Raw genomic sequence first — 25,558 nt, forward strand, 5'->3', positions numbered from 1 at the left:
CCAATCGGACGGTAACTTTAGGCTGTAGAGCGTTCCCCGTCATTTGACCTTGAACTTGACCTTGAAGGTCATGACCTAGTGACCTGGAAATCACTGTCACACTGTAATCGGGGTCGAGGAATCGATTGAGACCATTTACAAGTCAATCGGACGGTAACTTTAGGCTGTAGAGCGTTCCCCGTCCTTTGACCTTGACCTTGACCTTGAAGGTCATGAACTAGTGACCTGGAAATCGCTATCAACCTGAGATCGGGGTCGAGGAATCGATTGAGACCATTTACAAGCCAATCGGACGCTAACTTTAGGCTGTAGAGCGTTCCCCGTCCTTTGACCTTGACCTTGACCTTGAAGGTCATGACCTAGTGACCTGGAAATCGCTGTCAACCTGGAATCGGGGTCGAGGAATCGATTGAGACCATTTACAAGCCAATCGGACGGTAACTTTTGGCTGTAGAGCGTTCCCCGTCCTTTGACCTTGACCTTGACCTTGAAGGTCATGACCTAGTGACCTGGAAATCGCTGTCAACCTGGGATCGGGGTCGAGGAATCGATTGAGACCATTTACAAGCCAATCGGACGGTAACTTTAGGCTGTAGAGCGTTCCCCGTCCTTTGACCTTGACCTTGACCTTGAAGGTCATGACCTAGTGACCTGGAAATCGCTGTCAACCTGCAATGAGGAACGAGGAATCGAATGAGGGTCTTTTCATCAAAATCGGTTCACTGGTTCTTGAGTTATTGCGTTCCCCGTCCGAATATCGAATTTTTAGTTTGATATTCGCGAACCTAGACCTTGACCTTGAAGGTCATGACCTAGTGACTTTGAAATCGCTGTCAATTTGGAATCGGGGTCGAGGAATCGATTGAGACCATTAACAAGCCAATCGGACGGTAACTTTCGGCTGTAGAGCGTTCCCCGTCCTTTGACCTTGACCTTGACCTTGAAGGTCATGACCTAGTGACTTGGAAATCGCTGTCAACCTGGGATCGGGGTCGAGGAATCGATTGAGACCATTTACAAGCCAATCGGACGGTAACTTTAGGCTGTAGAGCGTTCCCCGTCCTTTGACCTTGACCTTGACCTTGAAGGTCATGACCTAGTGACCTGGAAATCGCTGTCAACTTGGAATCGAGGTCGGGGAATCGATTGAGACCATTTACAAGCCAATCGGACGGTAACTTTAGGCTGTAGAGCGTTCCCCGTCCTTTGACCTTGACCTTGACCTTGAAGGTCATGAACTAGTGACCTGGAAATCGCTGTCAACCTGGAATCGGGGTCGAGGAATCGATTGAGACCATATACAAGCCAATCGGACGGTAACTTTAGGCTGTAGAGCGTTCCCCGTCCTTTGACCTTGATCTTGACCTTGAAGGTCATGACCTAGTGACCTGGAAATCGTTGTCAACCTGGAATCGAGGTCGAGGAATCGATTGAGACCATTTACAAGCCAATCGGACGGTAACTTTGGGCTGTAGAGCGTTCCCCGTCCTTTGACCTTGACCTTGACCTTGAAGGTCATGACCTAGTGACCTGGAAATCGCTGTCAACCTGGGATCGGGGTCGAGGAATCGATTGAGACCATTTACAAGCCAATCGGACGGTAACTTTAGGCTGTAGAGCGTTCCCCGTCCTTTGACCTTGACCTTGACCTTGAAGGTCATGACCTAGTGACCTGGAAATCCCTGTCAACCTGCAATAAGGAACGAGGAATCGAATGAGGGCATTTTCATCCAAATCGGTTCACTGGTTCTTGAGTTATTGCGTTCCCCGTCCGAATATCGAATTTTTAGTTTGATATTCGCGAATATCAATCTGCTGCTCAATTGATGGACGTCTAGGAACAGCGGAGATCCCAAAAAGTAAACAAAAGTAAAAGTCTAATATCTTGAAAACCGGTGAATATTTTTCGATGAAAATTGGTAGATATTCGTTTTTGCTCTTTCTGAACCGAGCGACATCACTTTCATGCCAATTCATTAACTTTTTTGAAGGTGGGAGGGTCCCTTTGTTTTAGGGCCTTTTGTTGACCGGCTTTCCCTGACAAAAATAATATCTATCGTTCGATGCGCTTGATCATGTAAAATACAAAGGTATCCAAATCGCGGCGCTGAGTTACAGGATCCTTGTGAAGTCCGTGAAGTCAAGCCCTTTGCATGCAGCCTTTATGTACTGTCATGGATGCTGCGTGGCTTGTCACGAGTTTTGCAGTTCTTTAGGGGCCAATTTTCACATGCGTAAATTTCGTGCACCTTGGTAAGTTTTGTTTTTGCGACGTTTTTGGCGTGGTGGTGCTGTCCCTGCTCTCCGCCAAATTTCACGCATTTGTGTAAGAAATTTCATTTTATTGGCTCAACTTTGTCCATTGCATTTGGAGTTGATGGCGATACATTACTTTTCACTTGAATGCTGAGAAAAACATTTTTAGAAATAAGGGATTGGTGCGCCGGGTACGTCTCACTGAGATGAATTTAGACCACTGAACTCTATAATATTTAGACCATATTGCTCTTATCACATGTAACAAGTTGTAAGTTGGTATCACGATAAAGAATAAGAAGTTCAACTAATTTTTTTCTGGGGGGGGGGGGGGCACCTGCTCAGAAGTTTGGTGAAACCCTTTCTTAAAGGGACTATCCCACCTTTAACATGGGGTTTGAGTTGAGATAGCCAAGTTTGCGGCGAGGTTCAGAAACCACTATCTATCTAGGTTGCAACCCCCGCGGCCTCTTGGTGTTGAAGAAATTTGTTCCCTTCATTTGAAAATGGGCCTTGTACAAGGCCCTATCTTCAACATGGAGCGACCGTTAGTGTGACGTCACCTCGTTTAGTCATTCTGATTTAAATGGGTTTGTTCGTTGAAAAATCGCTTAAAACTTGGTCTGAACTTTGTTGTGGTGCCTACAGAGTAAAAAGAATCAGCTGTATGACAGTAATGTGGCCTGGGGAAGGAGGTAATTTTGGGCTGTGACGTCACATATTTGAAAGTTTGTGTTTGGAATATGGGAAGCCTAAGATGTTTAATGAAAAACAAATGCCAGAACCGTGTTCCTGGTCATCCAATCTATTAAGTCGGGCACAATTTAACTGGTTTTAACAACATTTTAGAAGGTGGGATAGTCCCTTTAAGTCACATTTGAGTGATTGCCATAATTTTGCTTTTATTTTTCAGCTGACAGGCTTTGTTAATGTCATTTCGGTAATAAATGTTCCAGTTCATCTCGTACCGATTCAGCTCATATAATTCCATCAACAATTGACTAATGTAAGATTGCACTGACCCAGACCAAACGAGAAACGTGACATTGTTTACTCTTGTATGACATTCGTGACAATTCTGCTTTAAGTGACGTTCTGAAATGCTTAGCAAAGGTACCTCTTCGTTAGAATACCATATTCCATTTTCAGAGATACTAAGAGTTTTGTTGATTTATGAAGAAATTACTTTTTTAACTTTATAAATTTTTGCTATGATTTATCCATTTGAGAAAATTGAGGAAATTTTGTTGGAACATTTAAGCTGCTTTTGTGCAATGCTTAGTACATACAGTGCTTTGTTCTTGTCTTTCTTTGGCAAGTCAGGCAACAAGGCTGAGGCAAGACTTTTTCATGAAAGCTGTGGTTGTTACAGAAATAGGTTGAAAATTAAACTGTTAAAAGTTTAATGTTTTGTTCTGATACAATGAGGTCTAGCTGTTCATTATTCAAGGCTAGTCTTATTTTTTGGCTTTCCCACTGAAATGCAAAAAAGAAGACTTTGCAATGCAATACACATTATGCACTTCAATGCATTATCATCTTTTTTCTGTTCCAGACATGAAGCATTGAAATCTTTGTAACACAGCTACTTAAAATGAATCAAAATGGGTAAGTTGTCAGGCTATTTGAAATTGATTGTTGTATGATGTTGTGTCTTTGTGGCTTTGCCTTTATATTATATGCAATTATCAACATTTTCTGCCAATTTTCATAGTGGCATTCCCTGTTTCCACTAATTAGCATGACACTTCTATTGTGTAAAACTGTCGGTTTGCCACTGAGCATTACTTCTTTTGAGTTTCTTCTCAGCTTTGATGCATCAAGTTCTGAAGGTAACATGCATCTTATTAATTTCTGAAACTGGCAATGTATTTGTTAGATATGTATTTCTTTATAGCAGCTGAAAATTTCCAGACAATAAAAGCAGACTATGTCTCTATAAGTAAAGCCTTCTGTATGTCACAGCACTAGGCATGTGTTCCAAAACTGTACCCTTACTTGGATTTTGTAGAAATATTTGATTCTTGAAAAGGGAAGTAGATTAGAAATCGACATTCAAAACTCAGCTGCGCTTTATCCTAGAATGACTAAGAATTGACATTGTTTTATTGCCTTTTCATTTCTCTAGCTAAAACGTTTTTTGCTACAATAGCTGTACTGGGTCAAGCAGTCAAACACATTTGTGCTATAGCTGCTGCTCTGCCCCTTACCTGGGGAAACTGGGAGTGAAAATGTAGTAGAAGTGAAAATGCAAACTTTTTGTTGGATAATGACTTCCACCAATTACCACAGCACATCTTTTCACCCCTCTCCCTCCCCCTCCCTCCCCCAGGAGCGGCGGCGGCGTTGGTGGCGGCGGCAGTGTGTACGGACGGATGGGCGGCCCGTACGACCGCTGGGTGGATCCCACCGACCGCTCGCCGCTCGGCCGCGTCCAGCAGCAGTACTGGACCACCAAACAGACGCTGATGCGCAAACTGGGCAAGAAGGAGGACGAGCACGTGGTGGCGTCAGACTCTGAGCTGGACGCCAAGCTGGAGATGTACAGTAGCATCGACGAGACGTGCCTGGACCTGGACCGGCTGCTGGGCTTCTACCAGGACCAGCTCTGCGGTGAGCGGCGGCGGGCTCCCGGGGGGGGGGGGGGGGGTTTCAGAGGCTGTCAGGCCAATGCACAGTGGGGATTTTCCCGATCTAGCACGTATTTATTCGTAGAGGGCAAACCAAAATTAGAATTGTAGCCAGATTGTGCACAGATGTTGGCTGGTGTGTCCTGGTGAGAATTTTACCTGCAAATGTGCATAATCAACATAGTATAGGGGGTTCAATTGGACCCCTCGCTCAGCCGTTTGGCCCCTGATCAAGCTAGAGCTTCACGGAAAAGTCAAGCGTGCTGCCTATGACGAAATGAGGCCGAATATATCCAATTTCAAAGTCCAAGGTCATAAGCTGGTCCTTTCCAAGTCAGTTTAATGACCCAACTAAAGTTGGGAAATCGAGACCTCTTGAAACTTCGCAAAGTTAGGGTGTTACGGGGTATTTTGGGGTGCTGATCACGAATTTCATGTTAGTTTTGATCAAAGACGATGTCTTTATGCATTTAGGCCAGGTCGGGTCAGGTCAGGTTAGATCAACTAGTAGGCGTCCTGCCGGCCATACATAGAAGTGTCACCTACTACTGATAGCTTCGTAACATGGAACGAAGGCACCAGAATTACTTCGTAAATATTCCAATGGCTGCTAAAATCGAAATCAGCACCAAAAACTACCCTAGAAACAAGCAAAACTCGAAGAAGTGAACCAAGGTCATCAAAAGGTCAATGACCTTGACTTGACCTTCACGTGACCTTGACACCCACCATTATGCATGGCACCAACATCATTTCACATATTTGAACGTTTAAAACCACAAAAAGACTGGAAACCGCGGATAATGTGAGCTGGCATACGCCGAATCGCCATTCCGGCCAAACATGGTCTCGAGAAATATGCCACAGGTCAAAGGTCAGTTGGGTCAGAGCCATGAAATTTTTAGGTTAGATGTAAAATTGATGATCTCGAGGGCACCGAAAGTTTCGGCGCGATCGGCCGCTTTTTGCGCGAGTAATTTGCGGAAAACCATGGGGTTTTATCCGACCCCTTCCCCCTCCCCCTCCCCACAAGTGCGATGGTTAATAAGGTTACGGTATGTATAATTTACGCTTGTCATCCTATTCCTAATGAATGTGTCTCAGAAAATATGCATCATATAAATCACGAAGTAAAATTATTCGCCTATGTCCGGAACATACCTATATCGTGCTGTTTGCCCTAGCGCTCCTCGAGTGGGGTGTTAAGATACTCTAATGTGAATATTCCGTGTTCAGGCAAGTTTCGGCAGCCAAACTAGGCGTTGTCTTGTGCAGGAGAAAGTGGCGAATTCGATAGGATATATTTCGGAGTGGAAAAGTGTGGAGAACATTGTTGATTTCCTACATTTATTTAGAATACCATTCCTTCAATATGGTGTCTGTAAGGGTTTTTTGTAAAGGGCATTTTCGTGACCTTAGTAAGGTTGTGGCATACTTTCTGTTTGCCATTCCATTCCTAATAAAGGTGCCTTTCAGACGATATGCAACTTTAAGACCTCGCAAGATTAAAACCAACAGGACAGGACAATGAAATTGAGCTATACTTGCGGGCCTTGCTGAGCCCATTGAGTAATCACGCATGAGTGTGAACTTTGGGCGCATTTTTCCTAGTTTTGCTGTGGACATACAGATAAAACAATGCCATATATGAAAAATTCAGACATTTCTTAGCCCCCCTGACACACAGTGTACCAAAATCATATTTTTGCTTGGGTGTCAGAGGGGAAAATTGCTGACCAAAAAAAAAGGATGAGAGTGAAAATTGTCGGTCAGGTAAGGCCCAAAAAGAGTGGGAAAATGATCAAAAACATTAATCTATCTACAATTGTGACAGATGTAAAACAACCATTCCCGCAATTGCTCCTTCTCGGTGGGATTGGGAGTGGAGAATTGGGCTTGAAAACTGGAGGCGAGAGTGGAAAATGATTTGCATTTCGATGTCGTTTCCCACCCACATCTACAAATTTTGGGACACTGCTGACACAAAAAATAAACAAAAATCAAAAAAAGATTTTTTGAATTAATAGGCGCTAGATCGGAAAAATCCCCACTGTGCAATGGGTGGACATCGATAGGTACCAGGATTAGGAAGCAATTATAGTGGTCCAACAGTCAAAATACCTTTATCCTACTCTCTCTCTTTTCATGTTTTTATTGTAACTAATTCGTTGTTCACTTTTTAAAATAAAGGCATCGTCATCTTGGTGCCCTTGCATTTTCCTGATATTCTATTTACACTGCATCAAAACGTCCTTTAATCTCAGTGTTTGCTGTCTTTAAACCATGAACACCACCCGCAGACCCACCCCAGTCTCACTCCCCCCCCCTCCAGTGTTATCTCAGGAGGAGAACAGTCTGGGCCGCTTCCTCAAGGAGCAGGGCAAGGAGGACAAGACGCGCGCCGGCAAGATGATGGTGGCCGTGGGGAAGACGATGTCGTACACGGCGCAGCAGCGGCTGGCGCTTCGCTCGCCGCTGCTGCGGCTCCACCAGGTGGGTGCTCAGTGGCTGAATGGCTGGCGGCTCGCGGTGATAAGGTTGTAGCGGGGGATCATGGGATGGGGCTAAGCTGAGGTGCGCGATGCTGGCTTTGCTTACTGGTGAGGATGGAAGTCGGACGTTGTTTTGTCGGTAGAAGTATTTGGTTTCGTGTATGCAGTGAATATGATGTTTGTTTTTCAAGTCATTTAGACGCGCACTTCGATTGTGCTGGTTTAACTTCAATGGGGAAAAGGGTTACCATTGTGTAGGAATTGGTGCCTTTGAGTTTTCGCCAAACAAAGCTAATGGAAGCTGCCATAATCCGAACAACAGTTTGATAAAATACGGGTATTCCCGCTGTTCCTTGATTGGGGCATTTGATCGGCGAACTAAACCTGGTCGTTCAGAGAGATTAGATGCTGTATACTGAATCCCGAGCTCTTTGCAGAGATCAGCTTATGCAACATGCATCGTTTGCTCTTAGCTCCCTGCATATATGTTCGACCGCGTTTGGAAGTTGCTTGAAAGAAGCTCGTTGGTTAGCTTCGCTGTTTGTGTAACACCAAATTGCGTGCTGATGACTCGTAATCCTCAACGACTGATGCTCATCAGACGTCTGCAGGCAAAGTTTTTGAGCTGAGACTCGCTGCATTTGGTCCTGTAATATTGTTTTGACTTGTACGTCCGAAAGTACTGGCGTCTTGACTTGTTATAATGACAAAAAAAAAACGCTATCATCCTGCCATAACGTCATCGTTTTCCGTCCCGCCCGTGACCGTCTCCTGTCCGTATTGTCTCACTTGTAAATATAGCCGGTTGTCTGATGAAAACTCTGATGGCCAACAATGCAGTCCAGCTGTCCAACACCAGCAGCAGCTGGTGTCCCTCCCCTCCCCTAACTACTTCAACCTACTTAGCTACTTCAACCACCCCCTAGCAGTATCCTATCAGGCCATCCTGTCTATTTCTATTCTATCTGGCCTGCCTAACTCCCCAACTCTAACCCCTAACTCCTCCTCACTCCAACTCCTCAGGAGGTGGAGACGTTCCACAACCGTGCCGTCAAGGACACGGCTCAGACGGTGCGCACGATGGAGAAGGTGCGCACCGAGTACCGCGGAACGCTGCTCTGGATGAAGGACATCTCGCAGGAGCTCGACCCCGACACATACAAACAGCTCGAAAAGTTCAGAAAGGTAAGGAATCGAGCTCGAACCAGACACCTACCCAAACAACAAGAGAAGTTCAGAAAGGTAAGAGAAGGAGACGCCGACCTTAACGAGCAGCTGGAGAAGTCCAGAAAGGCAAGGACGGGAGACGCCGGCACTTACAAACGGTTGGAGAAGTTGAGAAAGGTAAGGATGGGAGACGCCGACACTTGCAAACAGCTGGAGAGGTTTAGAAAGGTCTCGAATTCGAAAGAGGCTCAGAAAGGACTCGGGCTCGAGCCAAACACCTTCAAACGGCTGGAGAGTCATGGAGAAGTTCAGAAAGGTAAGTGCAGGAGACCCCGGCTTTTACAAACGGATGGAAAAGTTGAGGAAGGTATGAGTGGACAGCTTTGGACAGCTTTGCTCGACCCAGACAAACAGCTGGATTTCAATTTCAGATTTTTGGAAAGGTGAGGGTGTACCCCGCGCCTACAATCAGCTCGGTAACTTCGGAAAATGTGTGTGATGGAATATCCACAGACAGATGAGGAAGTTATTCAGAAAGCCGGGCAATGTTCAAGTAAAGAAATGTAAACCTGGGCTGGAACTTGCACATATCACGTCCGCATATAAAGGTGAACTGGAAAAGTTTAGGAGGGTAGGTTGCGCGCTATTATCAACTAGCGAACAAGTTTATGATAGATATGTCCCCAACCGAACACCGGTGAACAGTTGGCTAAGTTATGAAAGACAAGTTCGTTCATAATATATGCCTCCGGGAGATGGTCAAGTTGAAGGATGTGAACCCGGGCTGGAACTCGCACAAATCACACTATACTTTCAGTCAGACGAGTCTGAGTATCCACAGTCCGGGCGTTGGATGCAGAGGAGTTCGGTAATTGTGCGGCGAGCTGGCGACAGGTGCCTGCCGTGCGGTGTTGTTGGGGAGAGAGGCAGGGATTCGCATTGTGATGCGATACCTGTGATAGTACAGATAGGGGAGAGGACTGGGGTGGGGGGTGGGGGGTTGTAATGAGCCACACCTGTTCTCGATTTATATTTGGCTCGTTAATCTCGGACAGGATACAAGATGTTTGTGTGGGGAGTATTCGGGGAAGGAATCGAACTGTTCTGGGCTTCCGTGACCGTCTCGTATTGTCGATATGTTACCGGAGCTGAAGGTCAGACAGGTTATTATTTCCCATAGCGATATTGGATGCGGTGTCTCCTCACCATTTATAATTTATATCATAGCTGGTGTCTGCAAGTGCGGGGAACATTCGGCCTCGCGGATAGCGGGCGGATACGCTGCATTTGGCCGTTTCCTGAATATGTTTCGTCTACCGCTCCCCGTGTGTACCGTATACGCCCGAGCTATCATGCCTCCGAGGGCCGTTCCTCATCGACTTCTGCCGGGCGGAGTGTTTCACCCGGCCGGCCCGATCGGGAATCGAACATTAAGACAGCGCAGCTAAAAGCTTCGATGAAATCTGGCCTCGTGACTTTGCCGTCTTAAAAGCATCTTCTCCCGGGTCGCCGGCGGTGGCTGGCCGCTGGTTTGGAAGTTCAGGTCGGCTGCTTTAATGGGCTCCGTTTCCAGCTGGCGCGAGTCACGATGCCGGCCGGCGGCCAATCTGCATCGGTCCGGATATAGGTCGGGCGCTCATTGTCCGCGTCAAACTCGCCGCCCGCTATGGACAAAGTTTGGTCGGAATCGACGATTGGTTCCGAGTTTGGCTGATATCTGATCTAGTGTGTCTGAAGTATCAGGGAATCTCAGTTGAGGTGAGCGAACTCTAACTGCATTGATATTTGCCGACTTAGAAACTTCGTGATGTTCTGTAGATTTCCGATTGTACATTGCAGCTTTTCTAATTATAGTATTACTTTCTTTTTGTTGAACTTATGCCTAATACCAGAGCAAGTTTTCACTAACCATCCAGCCGCTCGGGCTTGTCCTCAGCGCTCATTGGTAGCGCATAGCACCATCGCATCGCACCTCATCGCCTCCGCCCTCACCGCCACCACCGTGTTCCGCAGGTCCAGATGCAGGTGAAGAAGAACAAGCAGCGCTTCGACAAGCTGAAGGTGGACTGCCTGCAGAAGATCGACCTGCTAGCCGCCTCCCGGTGTAACATGTTCTCGCACGCGCTGGTGCTCTACCAGGACGCGCTGCTCCAGTTCTGGGAGAAGACGGCGCGCACCATGAACCACGTGGCAGAGAGCTTCAAAGGTCAGTGAGAGGACAGAGAGCTTCAAGGGTCGGAGGGAGGGAGGAGGGAGAGAGGAAGGTACACGAACTCACAGTTCTCAAATCTCGCCACCCCGCGATTAGCCCATGTCCTATCGCTTCTGTGTTCATTGAACTCCCCATCAGAATCGTATATTCCCACCTGAACTATGACAGCTGTATTTCTCCTGTGAACGGTGTTTTGTCGAAGACATGCCATAGTCCTTTTTTGCGCGAAAGGGAAGCTGTCACCGCATAGTCAATAGGCATCGTGTCAACTTACAGAGAACATTGGTGTTAAATGTTAGGCCTGTGTGAAGCCCATTTCACTCACCATTTGGGCTCCAGAAACTATACCCCAGCATTGTGTTCCCAACTGGGCGAATCCATCTCCACCTTCCCGTCTTACATCCTACCTGTTTCGCCAGTCACCAATCGCCATTCACTTCCACCAGGCTACCAGTACTACGAGTTCTCCGTCATCAAGGAGCTATGTGAACCGTCCAGACAGTTGGCGGACCGGACCTCGTCCTCTCGGCCCGCCCCGGCCCAGCCGGCGGTAGGGGCGGCCGCGGCGGCCCCGGCGGAACAGGACGGCGATAAGTGAGTAGTGGAGACGGGGTGGAAGTAGGTAGAGGGCTGCTGGAGGAGGGAGAGGGGTACTCGAGTGGGAGGGAGGTGTAATTAGGTGGAGAAGAGGGGAAGCCGAGTGGTGTGGTGTAAGAGTCTGATATAGGTTCTGAAGGAGGGGAGATGTGGCTAGGATATTTACGGATGAGCTGTGCTGGGAGATGGGATGGTTGTGTTCTCACTGGGAGAAATATTGACTGGAATTGGATCGCTTTTTATGGTTACCCAGGGGGCAGGGGTTAAGTTTTGATTGAAGAGATAATTGCTAATAATGAACCGAGACGGAACACTGATGTTGGCAGGTTCGGGTCCTGCAGCTCCGTCCTTCTTGGTATTGCGTTGGTTTATTCTGAGTTTTTGTTTATTTCGTCTATTTTATTTTTCTGTTTTCGTCATCGAAACGTTCAGTTCACTATTTTATGTTACAGGACATGACACCAGCAAGACGCCGAATACGTTTGATTTTTGGTATGTTAATTTACTTGATTTTGCCTGCCAGCTTCTTCGCACATTTCTAACACACTGAACCCGGCTGCTGCAGCTAACAGCATCCGCGTCGACTAGCGTAACAGGTCGAACATCTAGCCATTTCCTAATAATGTGCACCGTCTCATTAGTCCGCGCGGCTCTGAATGCGAATGGTGGAGGGAGTGGCTCTAGATCATAATCACTGACCTACTAACCAGCCCCCCCCCCTAACCTTCGAAAACGCATGCCCTCAGTTGGTACAAGCGCCAAGCATAGCACTAACATCCGAGAAGGCCAAACACTCATCCGCAGTAATGACTTTCGGTAACAGAACTCGTGCACGCAGGCCTTGTAACCAACAAACACTCGCTACTAACTATGGGGTAACGACACGCCACCTCTCTAACCCAGATCATATCGTCTGCGCCCGTCAGCTTACCCAATAAACGCGGCACTGCGCCGCCGCCGTGGCGCCGTGGGAGTAGATTGCTCGTCTCTCATCAGCCCTGATAGTGCTGTATACCGCCGCGTCAAGTCGCGTTGGCGTGACGAATTCTCCTCAGCGAGTCGCGCTGCCCGGTCGCCCCTTATCTGAAGAGCCCTAGCAGAGCGCTCGTCTACGGGCCGGTCGAAGCGTGCGCCAGGAAATGAACTGGTTGAGCGGGCCGAGACGATGCCGGTTTGACGAGCGTGATTTACAGACGGAGTGTCAGTGTAAAGTGTTGTTGTTTCCGTATGGTGAGATGAAGGTCGCAGCGGATTGCTGAACATACACTCAGAAGTAGAACTGGGTTGAATGTTGAGAAGCTTTGATAAGCAGCAAATCACAAAAAGCAAAGTGCTTATGTGAACAACGCTTCGCTACTCTGCTAGGTCCTCTCGGCTGGGTTTCATTCGTGGTTCGGCAACTTTCCATTTGATATTCTACGTTTTAGCGATACTAATGAGAAGCTTTTGTTGGTTTTGTCTTTTGCTTGATCTTCAACAGTCGCTGGCATCAGTTTTATTGATGCTATCTTCCAGATCCACACATAAACACTTTCTGACTTACATCGCGTCGCCGAGCTACCATCCTGCAACATTCTTTATCCTCTCACTTCCTACTAACCGCCCTTACCTCCCATTCCTCCGTAACGTCTCCCCCACCCTCCTCACAGACTCATCTCGCTCGATCTGGACCAGCCGGACGATGACGCCGAGACTGACGCGTCATCAGCGGCGGCGGCGGCGGCGGCGGATGACGACATGCTGCTGGACCTGGGTGGTGAGGAGACCGGCCGGGGCTCAGAGGAGTCGGGTGGACAGCGGCAGTCGCACCGACCGCTCCGACACGCCGGTGAGAACGGGGGTGAGAATGGATGCTGGTTTATACCTTGTACTTGACTATTTTGGGCCTGAAATGTGGTTCGTGCTATCAGATTTGGCCGAATCAAAGACCAGATATATGAACTTTCATCAATCTACCTCTAACGTGTTCAGACGATCGCAAAGACACCTTAAGGCGGAAGGGGGAGGAGCTGGCACCCTCAGCCGGGAAGGACGGAGGTTTGTCCTCCACGGTTCCCCATCCATGCACCGCCTGACCAACCCTTCCCGTCCCGCCCCCTCCACTAACCTCCGCCTGTGTGTGTCAGGCGGCGGCGGCGCTGCCGACCTGCTCACCCACCACCCGGAGATCCCCGACCTGGAGAAGGAGGACCAGGAGCTGCTCGAGGAGATCCTGGCGGCCCCGTCGGCCGCCGCCGCCGCCGCCCAGCCGGGCCTGTGGCACACTGAGGGAGCACAGGAACCGGCACAGAGCGGCGGGCACGAACTGCAGGTGAGGGCAGAGAGGCGGTTTGGAGGGGAGAGGGGGGGGGGCGGGGTGGATATCGCTGGTTGGTAGCTGAAGGGCTTGTGTGATCGGGGAACCGGCAGGCTGGATCGTCTGGCACAAATCAAGTCGATTGCTGAACTGAATAACGCAGTAAACGACATCATTGGGCGCTTTCTAGCTGTTTGAGGTGCTGTGTTCATTGCATCTGCTCTTTTTAACGTTATTGTACGTCTCTATACTGTATCACAGCCCCACTGGTACTCCCTGTCGGTGACGGGACCGCGGTATCCGTCTATGGACCGTACCTTCCTCCTTTATCCGCTGGTCCCGCCGGTGACCTCTCCCCGTGCACCCTTTCAGGACGTGTTCGGTGGTCTGTCCCTGGGCGGAGGCGCCCAGTACCAGTCCTCGGCGTTCATGCCCTCTCAGCTGTTTGGCTCAGGTGAGGGAAAACTCTAGAAACTGTGAGACAGTAAACTAAGGCAGAGGTTTATTCAGAGATGTCTTGGCTTTGTATGTTTTTCGTTCTGGGTGTGTTTGTGAAAAGGTAAACTTTTAGCAGGTCTGATTCGTAGTAGTTTCAACACCAAAATCTTGTTTCGAAGTTTCCATAATCGCATTCTGAACTTGGCCTGACGTTGATTGTTGTGCCCCTGTCGGCTGTTCCAGGAGGTCGAAGTGCGGCCGGCGTCGCACAGATGGCAGCACCAGCAGGAGCCGCCGCTGCGGCCCCCGTTGCTTCCCAAGGACCCGTACCCCAGCCGAAATCTGCGGCGGATAAACAAAAGGTAAGCTAACGTTTGGGTCTGTCGAATTGCGTGCTAATATTTGTTTTGCAAAACAGCGTACTTTCAGCGGGACTGTTAAGGTGTTGTGGTTCCTCCACTCATTAACCGCAGTACCGTTGAGTCCTGATACCCAGGAAGTGGGATGACTAATCAGCTGATTTCTGATCAACTCGTGCCCAGCTGATGAACTCATGGACTCCCATTGTCCTCCACATCGGGTTTCACCCTCCCACCCACACCCTACACACATTCACGCACACACAAGCGTTACCATGACGCTCCTGGTAGTCCCTCGACATCACCCCACCCGTCCGTCCCCTCAGGACATGTCGGCGTGGTACAGCCTGTTCGCCGACCTGGACCCGCTGGCCAACCCGGACGCTGTCGGAAAGAAAAAGGGAGAGGAGGACCGCAACTGCTAGCCACAGCGGCGTGCAGACACCCGCACACACGCACACGAACACACCGCCCGGCCCGCCGGGTCGGCCGGCGCGGCACTGGGTTGCTGACAACCTGGTGAGGGTTGGAGATGGCTGGCGTGTCTCGAGGTTCGCCGGGGCATATCCGAGGAGGCTAGTATGACGATGTTCGAGCTTGACGTTCACCGATGAACAGTGACCATCGAAAAACCGCCCAGGGACTCAGAAAGGCGTCTTGGCAGTTACGAAATCAGATTCATGGACAAACCAGAGGCCGCTTCTACCGTTCTGAGACTCAGCAAGAGTCCACTCGGGTGGAATAAGGCCATTGTCATAGGCTGGTCGGGTCGAACCGAGACCCAGGGGGCTGCCCGCACTGGTCCGCGGCAGTGACAGTGCTGCGAACTGGCGGCAAGGAGTTGCGAGAGGCAGCGTGGTGTGCAATTGTGCCCTGGAGGTAACGTGTGATGCGAGAAACAGTTATCTGCGCACTATATATCAGTCGACGGGCTGGTGTCCCGGCCGCGCGCTGGACATGGCCGCTGTATCGCTAACTTGGTCCCTCCTTCCCTTCTCCGTGTTGTTGGCTGCTTTGTTTGTTCCGTACGCCAGTGCAGACTAAATCTGGTGCTGTCTCAGTCGCTGCGCGGAACTGTATCTCGACTGGTGTGAGTTTGCGTGGAGGGGTACATTTATACCGTGTGTTGGGCTATCAGGTACGGTGCGTCCGCGACTCGAAATCGTCTGTATATCTCGTTTGTGGACGGGTGATGACCCTCTCTGCCCCCCTGCGGTGCTCGGAGGTGGCGTAAGTCGTATCCCCGGCGCCTGTCGCTCCTCCTGCCCCGTTTGTACGTGGAGCGGGCTCAGAGCAGTCTCTGAACAGAGGCCTTCGCGCATCTAGTCTATATTTTGGATAGTTTGCTCCTGTTTTGTTTGAATCCTATCATGCTTTAATTATCTGGCTGTTGTGATATATTATCGCCGAAATCGACTTCGGCATAGGTAATACAGATGTGGTATTCGAATGAAGATGTGTTATGCGGGCGAGAGAAGTGGCGCAGTGCGAACGTAGCTAATTCTGGCAGAGGTTTGAAGTGAACCTTCGCTTCCCCGGGTACAAAGCCTCAGTTCAAATCTTACCCTAGCTCCCTTCCTCCCTAGGTTCACAACTTTCCAGGTCCGAAACTTTTCATTGACCTTATTGTCACAGTGAGCTAAAAGAGTTCACATCCTCCCAACATGGCGTGCTACGGAACCCCGGACGGTAATCGGAGCTATTTGTTTGGTGTATTGGGCTGGATGTCCATCTCTGGTGCACCCAATCCAACCCAGCCTAATGAAACTCAACATAGCCTATCCAAACCCGAACCCGATTGCGAACACCGTAACACTTGATAGACATTCGGTGCTTATGGCCTGATGTACAGCCCTGCCCTCTGCAAACTGCGTGGTAGGTATTCTTTTTTCGACAAAACCGAGAATAACGCGAATACTATGCTATCGGGCACACGGAAATCGTAACAGCAAGATGCGCGAGACTCCGCAGCTTAGATTGGCATTATCATCGTATGCATTTTCCATCCAGTTTGGCAACAAAACCCAAAAGTTTATATTTGCCCCCAAAACGAACTTTTACATTTTGTTGCCACACAAGGCGTATGCTTTGTTTATTGATAGGCCCTATCGAAGGAGTGGAGCATGGCGCATCTATTTGCAGTGAGTTTCGACCGACTGATAACATGACTTTTGAATTATTATCAGTTTTGTCGGAAAAAGAATACCTACCACGCAGTCTGCTGAGGGCTGTACATACATGGCCTGATTACCATAGTTATATAACATTGTGATGACATGGCAGCTCTTCCATCGCAGCACCATTCAACTGGCAGTCTTTTCACGTCCACACATCTGGTTAGAACTAATATTTATTATTCGCAGAGTAATACATTGGTGATCTGTCTCCCAGATTCGATGCGGGCAACGCGCCCGTCCCACTAAGCAAATCATATACAATGGTATCCGTCCTGCGTCCGCCATCGATATCGGCGCACCAGGGACATAGGACGCGCGTCACACACTTCACGCCAGGTACAGTCGACTGGAATGTGGGCGTGTGCGGGGGCGGGGGGCGGGGCGGCGGCTGAGGTAGGCGGCGCGCGGGCGGCGTCGGCCGTGGGCCGGCGTGGTCTCCCCGCCGCGCCGGCCGGGGGTCGGCCGGGGCCGCCCGCAGCCCGCCGGGACGCGCCCCGCCAGCCGCCGACTGTCGCGCGGCGCGCGCGGCGGCGTATCACAGCGAAACTTTGGAGTCGGGGTGGGCGCCGCCGGCCGGCGCCGGACCGGGACCGGCCGGCCGGCCGGCGTCACTCAACACTAGCTAAATTAGGTGCTCCGTATCTCATACATCCCTGCAAACACACAGAGGGGATAGACCGGTCAGCCACGCTGGGATTTGTGCTAAACTACGAATGGTCAAGGACGGTTCGCAGTTCCTGTTACACCTATTGCACAAACGTCCGGCTAACCTAACACCCATCCTTGGACCCATCCATGGATCCATGGATGCATCCATGGATACATCCTTCCATGTCTCCCGCGGTACTAGCTTCTTCGGTCATAACACCAAACTTTCATCAACGTTCATCTTCCCACCATCCTCGTGACCCCACATATCCTCCAAAGCACCACAAGTCCAACCACCTCAACACCCCTCCCTGTACAGTCTGTCTTAAAAGTACCGCGCAAAGTGACGGTGGATCCATCAAGCCTGACCGATGAAGGACTGCCAAATTTGAGTCACCGAAGCAATGGACATCCTCGTCCATTCCCCAGCTCCATTGGTTCGGTGACTTTCAAATTACAGCAGGCCCTTCCTCGGTCAGGCTTGATGGATCCACCGTCACTTTGCGCGGTACTTTTAAGACAGACTGTACCCCACTATCCCTCCCGGTCCACTCACGAGGCGCGTATAGTGCTGTCGCTGAGCAGAAATTCGAACTGGTTCCACTGCGGCGGCGTGGCGGCCGGGCTCGCCGCCGGCGACGGCTGCTCGTCGGCCCCGTCGTCGTCTCCGTCGTCGGCCGTCTCCAGCGCCGTCTGGCCGGCCGGCGAGCCGTCGTTGACGGTGATTTGTACACGGGACAGTACGCCGTCGGGCGCCTCCGATATGTCGATTTTCACTCCGCTCTGTGGAGGAGAGAGGGAGCAGGTTATTATTGTGGGTTGCGCTGCATATTGAACATATAGCATCCTTTCATGCAGCAGTGTGCTGTCCTGTGCGCCAACAAACCAAAACCAGCGTGACATCCATATGATAGCGTAAATCGAACCACGAAGTTATTCAGCAGGGCAACATTCATTCATACTCATACAATCATTCGTTTCTGTCACGGCGAACTGCCGTGAGACCCGCGCCACTCACATCAGTGTTTTGTACGCTGGATGAGACGCACGAGACGCCCGCGCAGCTCAGCTCGTCCGTCGAGATGTATGTGGTGGAGATGTGCGGGCTCAGCTTCAGACGCTGCGCCAGGTTTGTCGCCTCCACCAGCGTCTGCGCCGGGTCCGTCTCTGCAGGAAGATAGAGTGAACGGTCAGGGTTAAAGGCTAAGGGTATAGGGCCAGGGGAGCCACCAGGGATGGTCAGAGCTCATGGGCAGAGGGAGCTCATGGGCAGATAGCCGCCCGGAGACACCAGAGGTCAGAGGATAAGCTGGTTGGAAGGTCGTGGACAATGTATGGAACACCGAAAGATTACATCGCTAGAAGATTTCTCAAGATGTTTGCTCTGCTAATAGGATCTTAAACAAGTTTACCCACGATGTTGGATCATGTTTACAGACACAATGGGCCCTTCCAACGTCCTAACACTCGCGTCTCATATCACCAAAGCAAAGTTCACGACAACACACTGAGCGAGAGCACCGTCACTTGTCACAAACGACGTCAGCGCGAGCAATACCATCAGCGATGCTTGCCCGGCCACCCACGCTGGCTTAGTTCACCCCGGCGGCGCTTGGCGACGCCACTGTCGCCAGACACTAACCTGCTGCGAGCACCTCGTCCAGGTTATCGCTGAACAGGCCCTCCTCGAACTCTGAGCCGATGCTCAGGTGGAGGCTGTTGACGCTGCTTACGCCACTGCTACTGTGCACGCTGTCAGAGCTGCAGAAAACACGGTGAGCTGTTAGACGGAGACGGGGAGTGCAGGGTCGCGACAGGCACAATCGTAATGTGTTTAATGCCTAAGTTCTTACTAAACGCTGCCCTAGCAGGTCTTTCCCACTCTCAGCTACTACCTGAGAAAACCGCTAACCAGTGCCGATCCCGCAGTTTTTCCTTGCCCTTCATCCCTTCCTATATCCCATCTATCACCTGTGGCACCCATTGCAACCCCCGCTTCCAGTTCCTTCCCTCACCCTCCCTAAGTCCCTTATCACTCACTTGAGGCAGCCCGTGCTGCCGTGGTCTGTCTCCCCTCCCTTTCCTCTCCCTTCCCCTGTCCTTCGTCTCACCTGAGGCAGCCCGTGCCGCCGTGGTCTGTTCCCTCTCCCTTCCCTCACCCTCCCTCTGTCGTTGACTCGTTTGTCTCACCTGAGACAGCCCGTGCCGCCGTGTCCCCCGCGGCCGCGCAGCGCCTGTGTCTGTCGGGCCATCTGGGGCGGCGGCGCCGGCTGCTGGCCGCAGTTCCACGACAGCCGCTTCTGGATGCTGGCATCACGGCTCTCCTGCTTCTGGGGAGCGAAACGGCGCGGAGCGGAGCGTTAATAAGGGATCGGGTGACACCAACAGGACCTGACAGTGCGCCGCTCCGAACCCCAGCTCGACTCGATACAGCCAGCCGGACGCAGGGTCATTTAGCGGTCTACCGGACGGCGAACCGGTGATAGAGCTCCGACACACGAGCGCGGAGAACACGCGGCGTTCCGAGAACCCAGTAATGACTTGGATCGGTCGTGTTCGGTTCTGGCCGACCAGCCATTAGCGAACTGTGAGCACTGTACCGAGGGCTGACCAAAAATACCGCCGCATTGACAGCGAATGGTCAACGGTAAATGATTCGCTAAAAATAGCCACCCCACTCAATGGCGTGAGGGGTAAATAAACATATCTACTTACGACTCGGCTCTCCCCCCCTCTCTCTCTCTCTCTCTCTCTCTCTCTCTCTCTCTCTCTCTCTCTCTCTCTCTCCCTCCCTACACGCACGGCGGCGCCGGTTACCTTCATGTCCTCGATGGCACCGGCCGTGTGGTACCGTCGGTTCTCCAGCCGGTCCCTCGAGTGACGGCGGCTCCGACTCTCGGCGTCGGCCGGCTCCGGCTCGTCAGAGTCGCCCGACGGACAGCCTGCGGCGGGTCAGATCAGGTCAGGATAGGTGGCGAGATGCATAGATGGACCCATGCAGACGGGTGCCATGATAGTGCACATCGTCAGGTAACGATACCATTTATTGAAGCAGATTATTTGTCGTTAGGTGAGAATGTGTCCGAAGAGCCGAGACAAACGAGCCTTCCTCGGAACAACTAGGGCATTTGAAGAAACATGTGTCCCAGTATTGCTGCCAAGGGAACAATACGCATCTACCTACCGGAGGATCGGGAAAGCCCGCAGGTGGCTGGCCCAACGAGCTCAACCACGATTGCGGCACATCTAATACATATTCTAGTCCAATTCAACAGCCCCCATCTCATCCACCCACAACCCCATCCGCTCCCCTGACGCACCTGTTTCGGAGGCGGGCGCCGGCGGGGGCGGCGGCGGGGGCGGCGCGGCGGCCGGCGGCGGCGGCGACGGGCAGCTGCCGCCGTCGGTGGTGACGTGCCGCGCGCGGGCCAGCGGCGGGTTGCGGGGCGGCGGCTGGACGGCCGTACTGCGGCGCAGAGTGCGCGGCGACAGCGGCGGGTAGGTGACGCCGCGCTGCGCCGACTGCAGGCCCCGCTGTGCCGGGGCGGGCACTGAGAGCTGCTGCGCCGCCTCGGCCGCCGACAGGTTGGGCAGCGACTGGCCCGCCGGCGTCAGGTGAGTCAGCACCGAGAGCTGGTTGGGGGTGGAGCCGACCGAGCGCAGCATCGGCCTCCTGCGAACGAGACAGGGAAGGAGGGGTCAGATACAGATACCACTGCGGCCAGATACAGCTACCACAGCGGTCAGATACAGATACCACAGCGGTCAGATAAAGATACCACAGCGGTCAGATACAGATACCACTGCGGTCAGATACAGCTACCACAGCGGTCAGATACAGTGTAGGGAGAGGCAGATACAGTGTAGGGAGAGGCAGATACAGCAGGGAGGGGCAGGACCGGCGGTGGAGAGAGATCAGCTATCTGCTTCTGCGAGACGGCCTGTGTCTGGCGCCCAGATCGGCTTGTCATGGGGAAGAGAGATGCTGAGACGCGGAATGGTTACATGATGAAAAAGACTAGCACTCGATTAACTAATGACGGTCGATGCCGGACAACGCAAAACAAACACCATAGGAAAAGAAAGAACGTCAGTCCAGCGATGCGCACATAATTCACTGATTGTCCTTATAGGGGCTCCTAGAAACATCAAGAGTAGTTATTGTCGCATTATATAAACCAGGTACCGGTAAATCAACAAAAAAAGCACAGCATAAACCCCAGAAATAGTACAAAACTGACACAAAAGGTCCGAGGTGACGCACATCAACTGACCCGCGTACCAAGTTCACGTAGCTGGTCTAATAGGACTAACGAAAAACAAGAGGAAAGAAATAAACATTCTGTCTTAGACAATATAACCGTTAAACAACCGAGCCCTACTCGGGTAATGGAGCGCAAACTGTTGACGGCACACGTGCGGCCTTTGTAAACGTGCTACGCAACACCGTGTGAGAAAAAGCAGGAACTGCCCAGTGCCCACGTCATGTCAGCTTATGTACTACCAAGAGTTAAGAGATGACCTGCACGTGCATTTGTAAGTTAATAAAAACCTGATAAAAACCATCTTTTCAACGTTCTCATGAAATAAGCACATAGCTACCACAGCCTGCCAAGCAACAGAGCAGCTAGATCGCGATTATTTTCCAGCCGAAACGACCACACATCTATATATTTCTGTGATCGTCTCTGATACTGTCAGCGCGCTGATGCGATTGTCGCACATCTCCAGCCTAGTCCCTCTATTAATCCCGCAAAACAGCCGTTCCAGCCCCTGGCAGCCTCATAACACCGGATTCGCCGCGCTTCACACCATTAATCGCCAGGTGGACTCGGGTGTCACTAGGTCTGTGTAAGATCAGGCAGGGCTCATAGTTGTCTCCGCGTTGGAAATCCAGCGGCGCATCGCTCGCAGTCCCAGCTAAGGGTTCCACAATACTGGAAAATTCACTCGCTACGCAGCGCGTTGGAGAAAAAAAAAACTGGGAAATGAATGAAAGCGCTCAAATGTTTTACATGATTCGGCGATTTTCGAACCAGTGGATTAAATAGAATCATTAATAATCTTCCCACTCTTCACTTTAACGCTCATCGCTCTTCCACGAAAGGATTAGGTCGGGAACAATTTCTTTAAATACAGCCACAATTTGAGAAAATATGAACTTTTCGAGATAAGAAAGCACGCTCAGCAGAGCAGAGACCTTATAGAGCAGCCATCCTTGCTCAGACGCTCCTCAGTCTCGCGTGCTTCATCCGCCGCTCATTCAGTCACTGCAGATCAGTCTCTGCCCAGTCAGTCGCTCCCTCCCCAGTCTCACCTCTCCGTCCTGGGACTGAGCGAGCCACGCAGGCGGGCCGGTGGGTGGTCCTCCGACGCCGACCTCTCCGGCAGGTTCAGTCGCTCGTCGGCCCCGGCGGCCGCCAGAGCCGCCGCGCGCGCCGGACTCGTCTGCAGGGTGGACACTCCGCTCGGGTCGCTGTTGTCCATCGAGCTGCTGCAAAAGGAAGACGGGAGAGTGAGAAGCACGGCAAAGGGAAAGAGGTGACAAGGGGGCTGACAAACGTGAGTGGAAACATGCTTTGCTATGCATTGTTTTAGGTCGGCTAGATGCACCATACACCGGTTAGTTACCTTTCCTGAACACGGTTTAACTGCGAATGTAAAATAATAAACATTGCTTAGTCTTCCAAGGTTAGACTTGTAATAGTTGTTTTCATTAAACCCTGCAGAAAAAGGGAGGCATGAAGATGAAACACTTCACCGGCAGCCGCTGCGGCCGTCAGTACCGCGCCCGCCGACCGCGGCGATCGCGCCGAGCCGTCAGACCGACCTGTGCGAGTGGATGAGACTGGGCACGCGGCTGGTGCGGCTGCTGCCGCGCGGGCTGCGGGACGTCATCAGCGCCGTGGTCGGCGGCTCCAGCTCGTCATCGTCGTCATAGAACACGTACTCCTGGTTGATGGTGGCCAGGCGCGCCTCGCGGTACTTCTCCTGGGCCTTCTTCACTGAGTCGACCCAGTTCTGGGGATAAGACAGACAAATAGTTAATTTTAGAACGGAGACATGCCTGAGCCTGTGTGCAGAGTTTATACTAATATAGTAAATAAAGTAGCATAGAAACATCACCAATATTTCCTCGTCTGTTGTTCAACTGCGCCAGCCCCCAAGGCACCCGAGTGCAATGTAAAAACACACGTGCCTGCAGAGACCAGAAAATGAGCCTCGTGTAAGCAGCAACGTATAGCAAAAGCGCCCAGGCAAATTACTACTGTTTACCTACGCCCGGCAAGATTAATTGCCGCCCTGAAGCAGGCTGTGTATAATGAATTTGGTCGTGTAATGTGTTTTCCTAATACAGCGACACACACTAGTAGTCCCCGGCTATCAACTCCATCAAAGAGCTTAGCGAGGGAGATTTATCCAGCGCCAGGCCATCTCACCAACAGTGAATGCGAAGCCCCAGGCATACTCTCCGGGCCAGGAAGTTGAATCCCTTAACCTTGGCGGCTGCCGGGCCGACCGAGGCGGGGTCGTTTAATTTGGAGACCGCGCCCATGCAATATTGCGCCGAGCAACTACCCTTCAGGCGCCCACATCAAGAACTTCATAAAACCGCAGCGCGCGGTCGGCGGCGGCGGTCGATGAATGAAAACACGTCTCGCGCCACGCGGAACCCGGGGTCCGGTGCGGCCGTAGCACACTATGAGACGCCGCAGCGGCCATAGGGACGGTTTATGGGCGCAGGGAGGCCGCGGAGGGTGACCCGGGAACACACGGTGCCGGCGGAGGGACGATTTAACGAGCCGAGACGCGGCGGGCGGCCGCCGAAAACTTGACCAGCGTGTTTTGGACCGGTACGGGGAAAATGATACCTAAAAAGATGCAAGATGTTTTTTCATAGAGATGGACGCATTTCACAATAATAGCACAAGCACAACTACAAACCTAAAACGGTTAATAACTACATAACTACTTTGTAAGCTGGCCGCTTTGTTATCTCACCACCTCGCTACAAACACGCATTAATTATTCCAGCGTTTGATAACTCCATATCTCACGCAGAATGCATACTTAACCGCAACTTCTCCCCCTCCCTCTCTCTCTCTCTCTCTCTCTCTCTCTCTCTCTCTCTCTCTCTCTCTCTCCTCTCTCTCTCTCTCTCTCTCTCTCTCTCTCTCTCTCTCTCTCTCTCTCTCTCTCTCTCTCTCTCTCTCTCTCTCTCTCTCTCGTTTCTCAACAGGTCTATTCATAAAGCAGCATCCCACTCCGCTGTCTCCTCCCAGTAAAGATCTCAGCCATTACCGCCCCTCCCCCTCCCTCCTCAGTACCCGGGACAGCATGCCGATCAGTGACCAGCTCTGACTGCTGACGGCGGCCGGTTTATTGCCATTCTCCACTGAGCCCGCTGTGAGGGCCCGATCGAGTCGAGCACTGGGTATTTCTGTCAGCTGACCAAACGCCCGACGGCCCAGCGGTGTAACGCTCGGCTGACCGGCCGAGACATTCACCATAACAAAAGTGGAGGCGAAGCCATACTTATGACGTACAATTCGTCAGCCGATGTGTAAAGAATGGCTCGATGCATGTCAATGCATAAATGAGTGATTCGTATTGCTCATTGTTTAGAAGCGTTATATTGCTACGGAAAAAACATTAATAAATAATTTAAATGGTCAGCAGAATGGCTACAAACTTAGACTTATCACTCTTATATTAAATACAAATTTAATTCCCATCTTCATGTGCGTTCCTCCACTACCAACCTTCCAACGTTCCCAACAAGACTCATTCCCATTCCCTCAAAACCGAGGTGACAAGTTTGTCACTCACACTACCATCGCCCCATCAGCACGCACTCCTTCACTCCGCAGTAACTCCCAGGTCACACTCGCTCCCCTCACCTTGCAGTGCCGGCTGTCGGAACAGTAGAGGGTGAAGGCCGCCGTGGCCAGCTGGTACTCGTTCAGGTAGACACAGAGCAGGGCGGCGTCCTTAGTGCCCTCCTGAACCACCAGCCGGTCGATCACGTACGGCTGGCGGATCACCCGCACCTTGTCCCCCTTCTTGGTCAGCGGCTTGCACACCAACAGCATGTCGGTGAAGAGGAAGCAGCGGACGTCCACCTGGAACGGGGTGGAGAGACCGTAGGTGGCAGGCGAAAAAAGAAACGATGATTTAAATAACATCCCGTGAAGAGGTTCTCTTTATTGAAAGCAAACAGCGGAGTTGCTAAATAAGCGATTCTGTTACAGATTGTATCGTAAGAGCCCGAGTGGTTCCACGGCA

General features: G+C 51.2%; 2 protein-coding genes across 10 annotated transcripts in view; one reads left to right on the top strand and one right to left on the bottom strand.

The window, feature by feature from the left end:
• The first annotated feature begins 2,250 nt into the window (after positions 1-2,250).
• LOC122370194 (islet cell autoantigen 1-like) lies at positions 2,251-15,897 on the top strand. Of its 3 annotated transcripts, none has more exons than XM_043345579.1 (12): positions 2,251-2,326; positions 3,812-3,864; positions 4,589-4,869; positions 7,219-7,379; positions 8,402-8,563; positions 10,559-10,751; positions 11,204-11,351; positions 13,004-13,182; positions 13,481-13,665; positions 14,023-14,104; positions 14,332-14,450; positions 14,774-15,897. In XM_043345579.1, exons 2-12 carry the CDS (start codon positions 3,851-3,853, stop codon positions 14,870-14,872), a joined length of 1,623 nt encoding a protein of 540 aa, XP_043201514.1. In that variant the 5' UTR covers positions 2,251-2,326; positions 3,812-3,850; the 3' UTR covers positions 14,873-15,897. The 3 variants fall into 3 exon arrangements, with proteins under 3 accessions (XP_043201514.1, XP_043201516.1, XP_043201515.1); XM_043345581.1 differs by having other exon boundaries at positions 2,260-2,326; positions 13,004-13,053; positions 13,593-13,665; XM_043345580.1 differs by having other exon boundaries at positions 2,298-2,380.
• Positions 15,898-16,784: 887 nt separating this feature from the next.
• The window catches only part of LOC122370193 (pleckstrin homology domain-containing family G member 5-like), a 148,544-nt gene continuing 139,770 nt past the window's right edge, over positions 16,785-25,558 (bottom strand). For all 7 annotated transcript variants that reach the window (XM_043345575.1, XM_043345576.1, XM_043345574.1 and 4 more), the window contains 10 exons: positions 25,174-25,395; positions 23,103-23,293; positions 22,590-22,766; positions 20,593-20,945; positions 20,090-20,214; positions 19,463-19,602; positions 18,915-19,033; positions 18,291-18,439; positions 17,829-18,055; positions 16,785-17,277 (listed from right to left, as the gene is read on the bottom strand). In XM_043345575.1, coding sequence (XP_043201510.1) covers positions 17,268-17,277; positions 17,829-18,055; positions 18,291-18,439; positions 18,915-19,033; positions 19,463-19,602; positions 20,090-20,214; positions 20,593-20,945; positions 22,590-22,766; positions 23,103-23,293; positions 25,174-25,395 — 1,713 coding nt within the window. In that variant the 3' untranslated portion in view covers positions 16,785-17,267. The remainder of the gene's footprint in view (positions 17,278-17,828; positions 18,056-18,290; positions 18,440-18,914; positions 19,034-19,462; positions 19,603-20,089; positions 20,215-20,592; positions 20,946-22,589; positions 22,767-23,102; positions 23,294-25,173; positions 25,396-25,558) is intronic.

The sequence above is a fragment of the Amphibalanus amphitrite genome, unplaced genomic scaffold (genome assembly GCF_019059575.1).
Source record: "Amphibalanus amphitrite isolate SeventyFive unplaced genomic scaffold, NRLGWU_Aamphi_draft 001107F_arrow, whole genome shotgun sequence".
NCBI lineage: Eukaryota > Metazoa > Arthropoda > Thecostraca > Balanomorpha > Balanidae > Amphibalanus > Amphibalanus amphitrite.

Bases quoted from the DNA above. Each gene is read 5' to 3' on its own strand.
- LOC122370194 (XM_043345579.1), top strand. The intron at 4,870-7,218 runs GTGAGCGGCGGC...CCCCCCCTCCAG, and splicing joins CTACCAGGACCAGCTCTGCG to TGTTATCTCAGGAGGAGAAC. The intron at 13,183-13,480 runs GTGAGAACGGGG...TGTGTGTGTCAG, and splicing joins CCGACCGCTCCGACACGCCG to GCGGCGGCGGCGCTGCCGAC.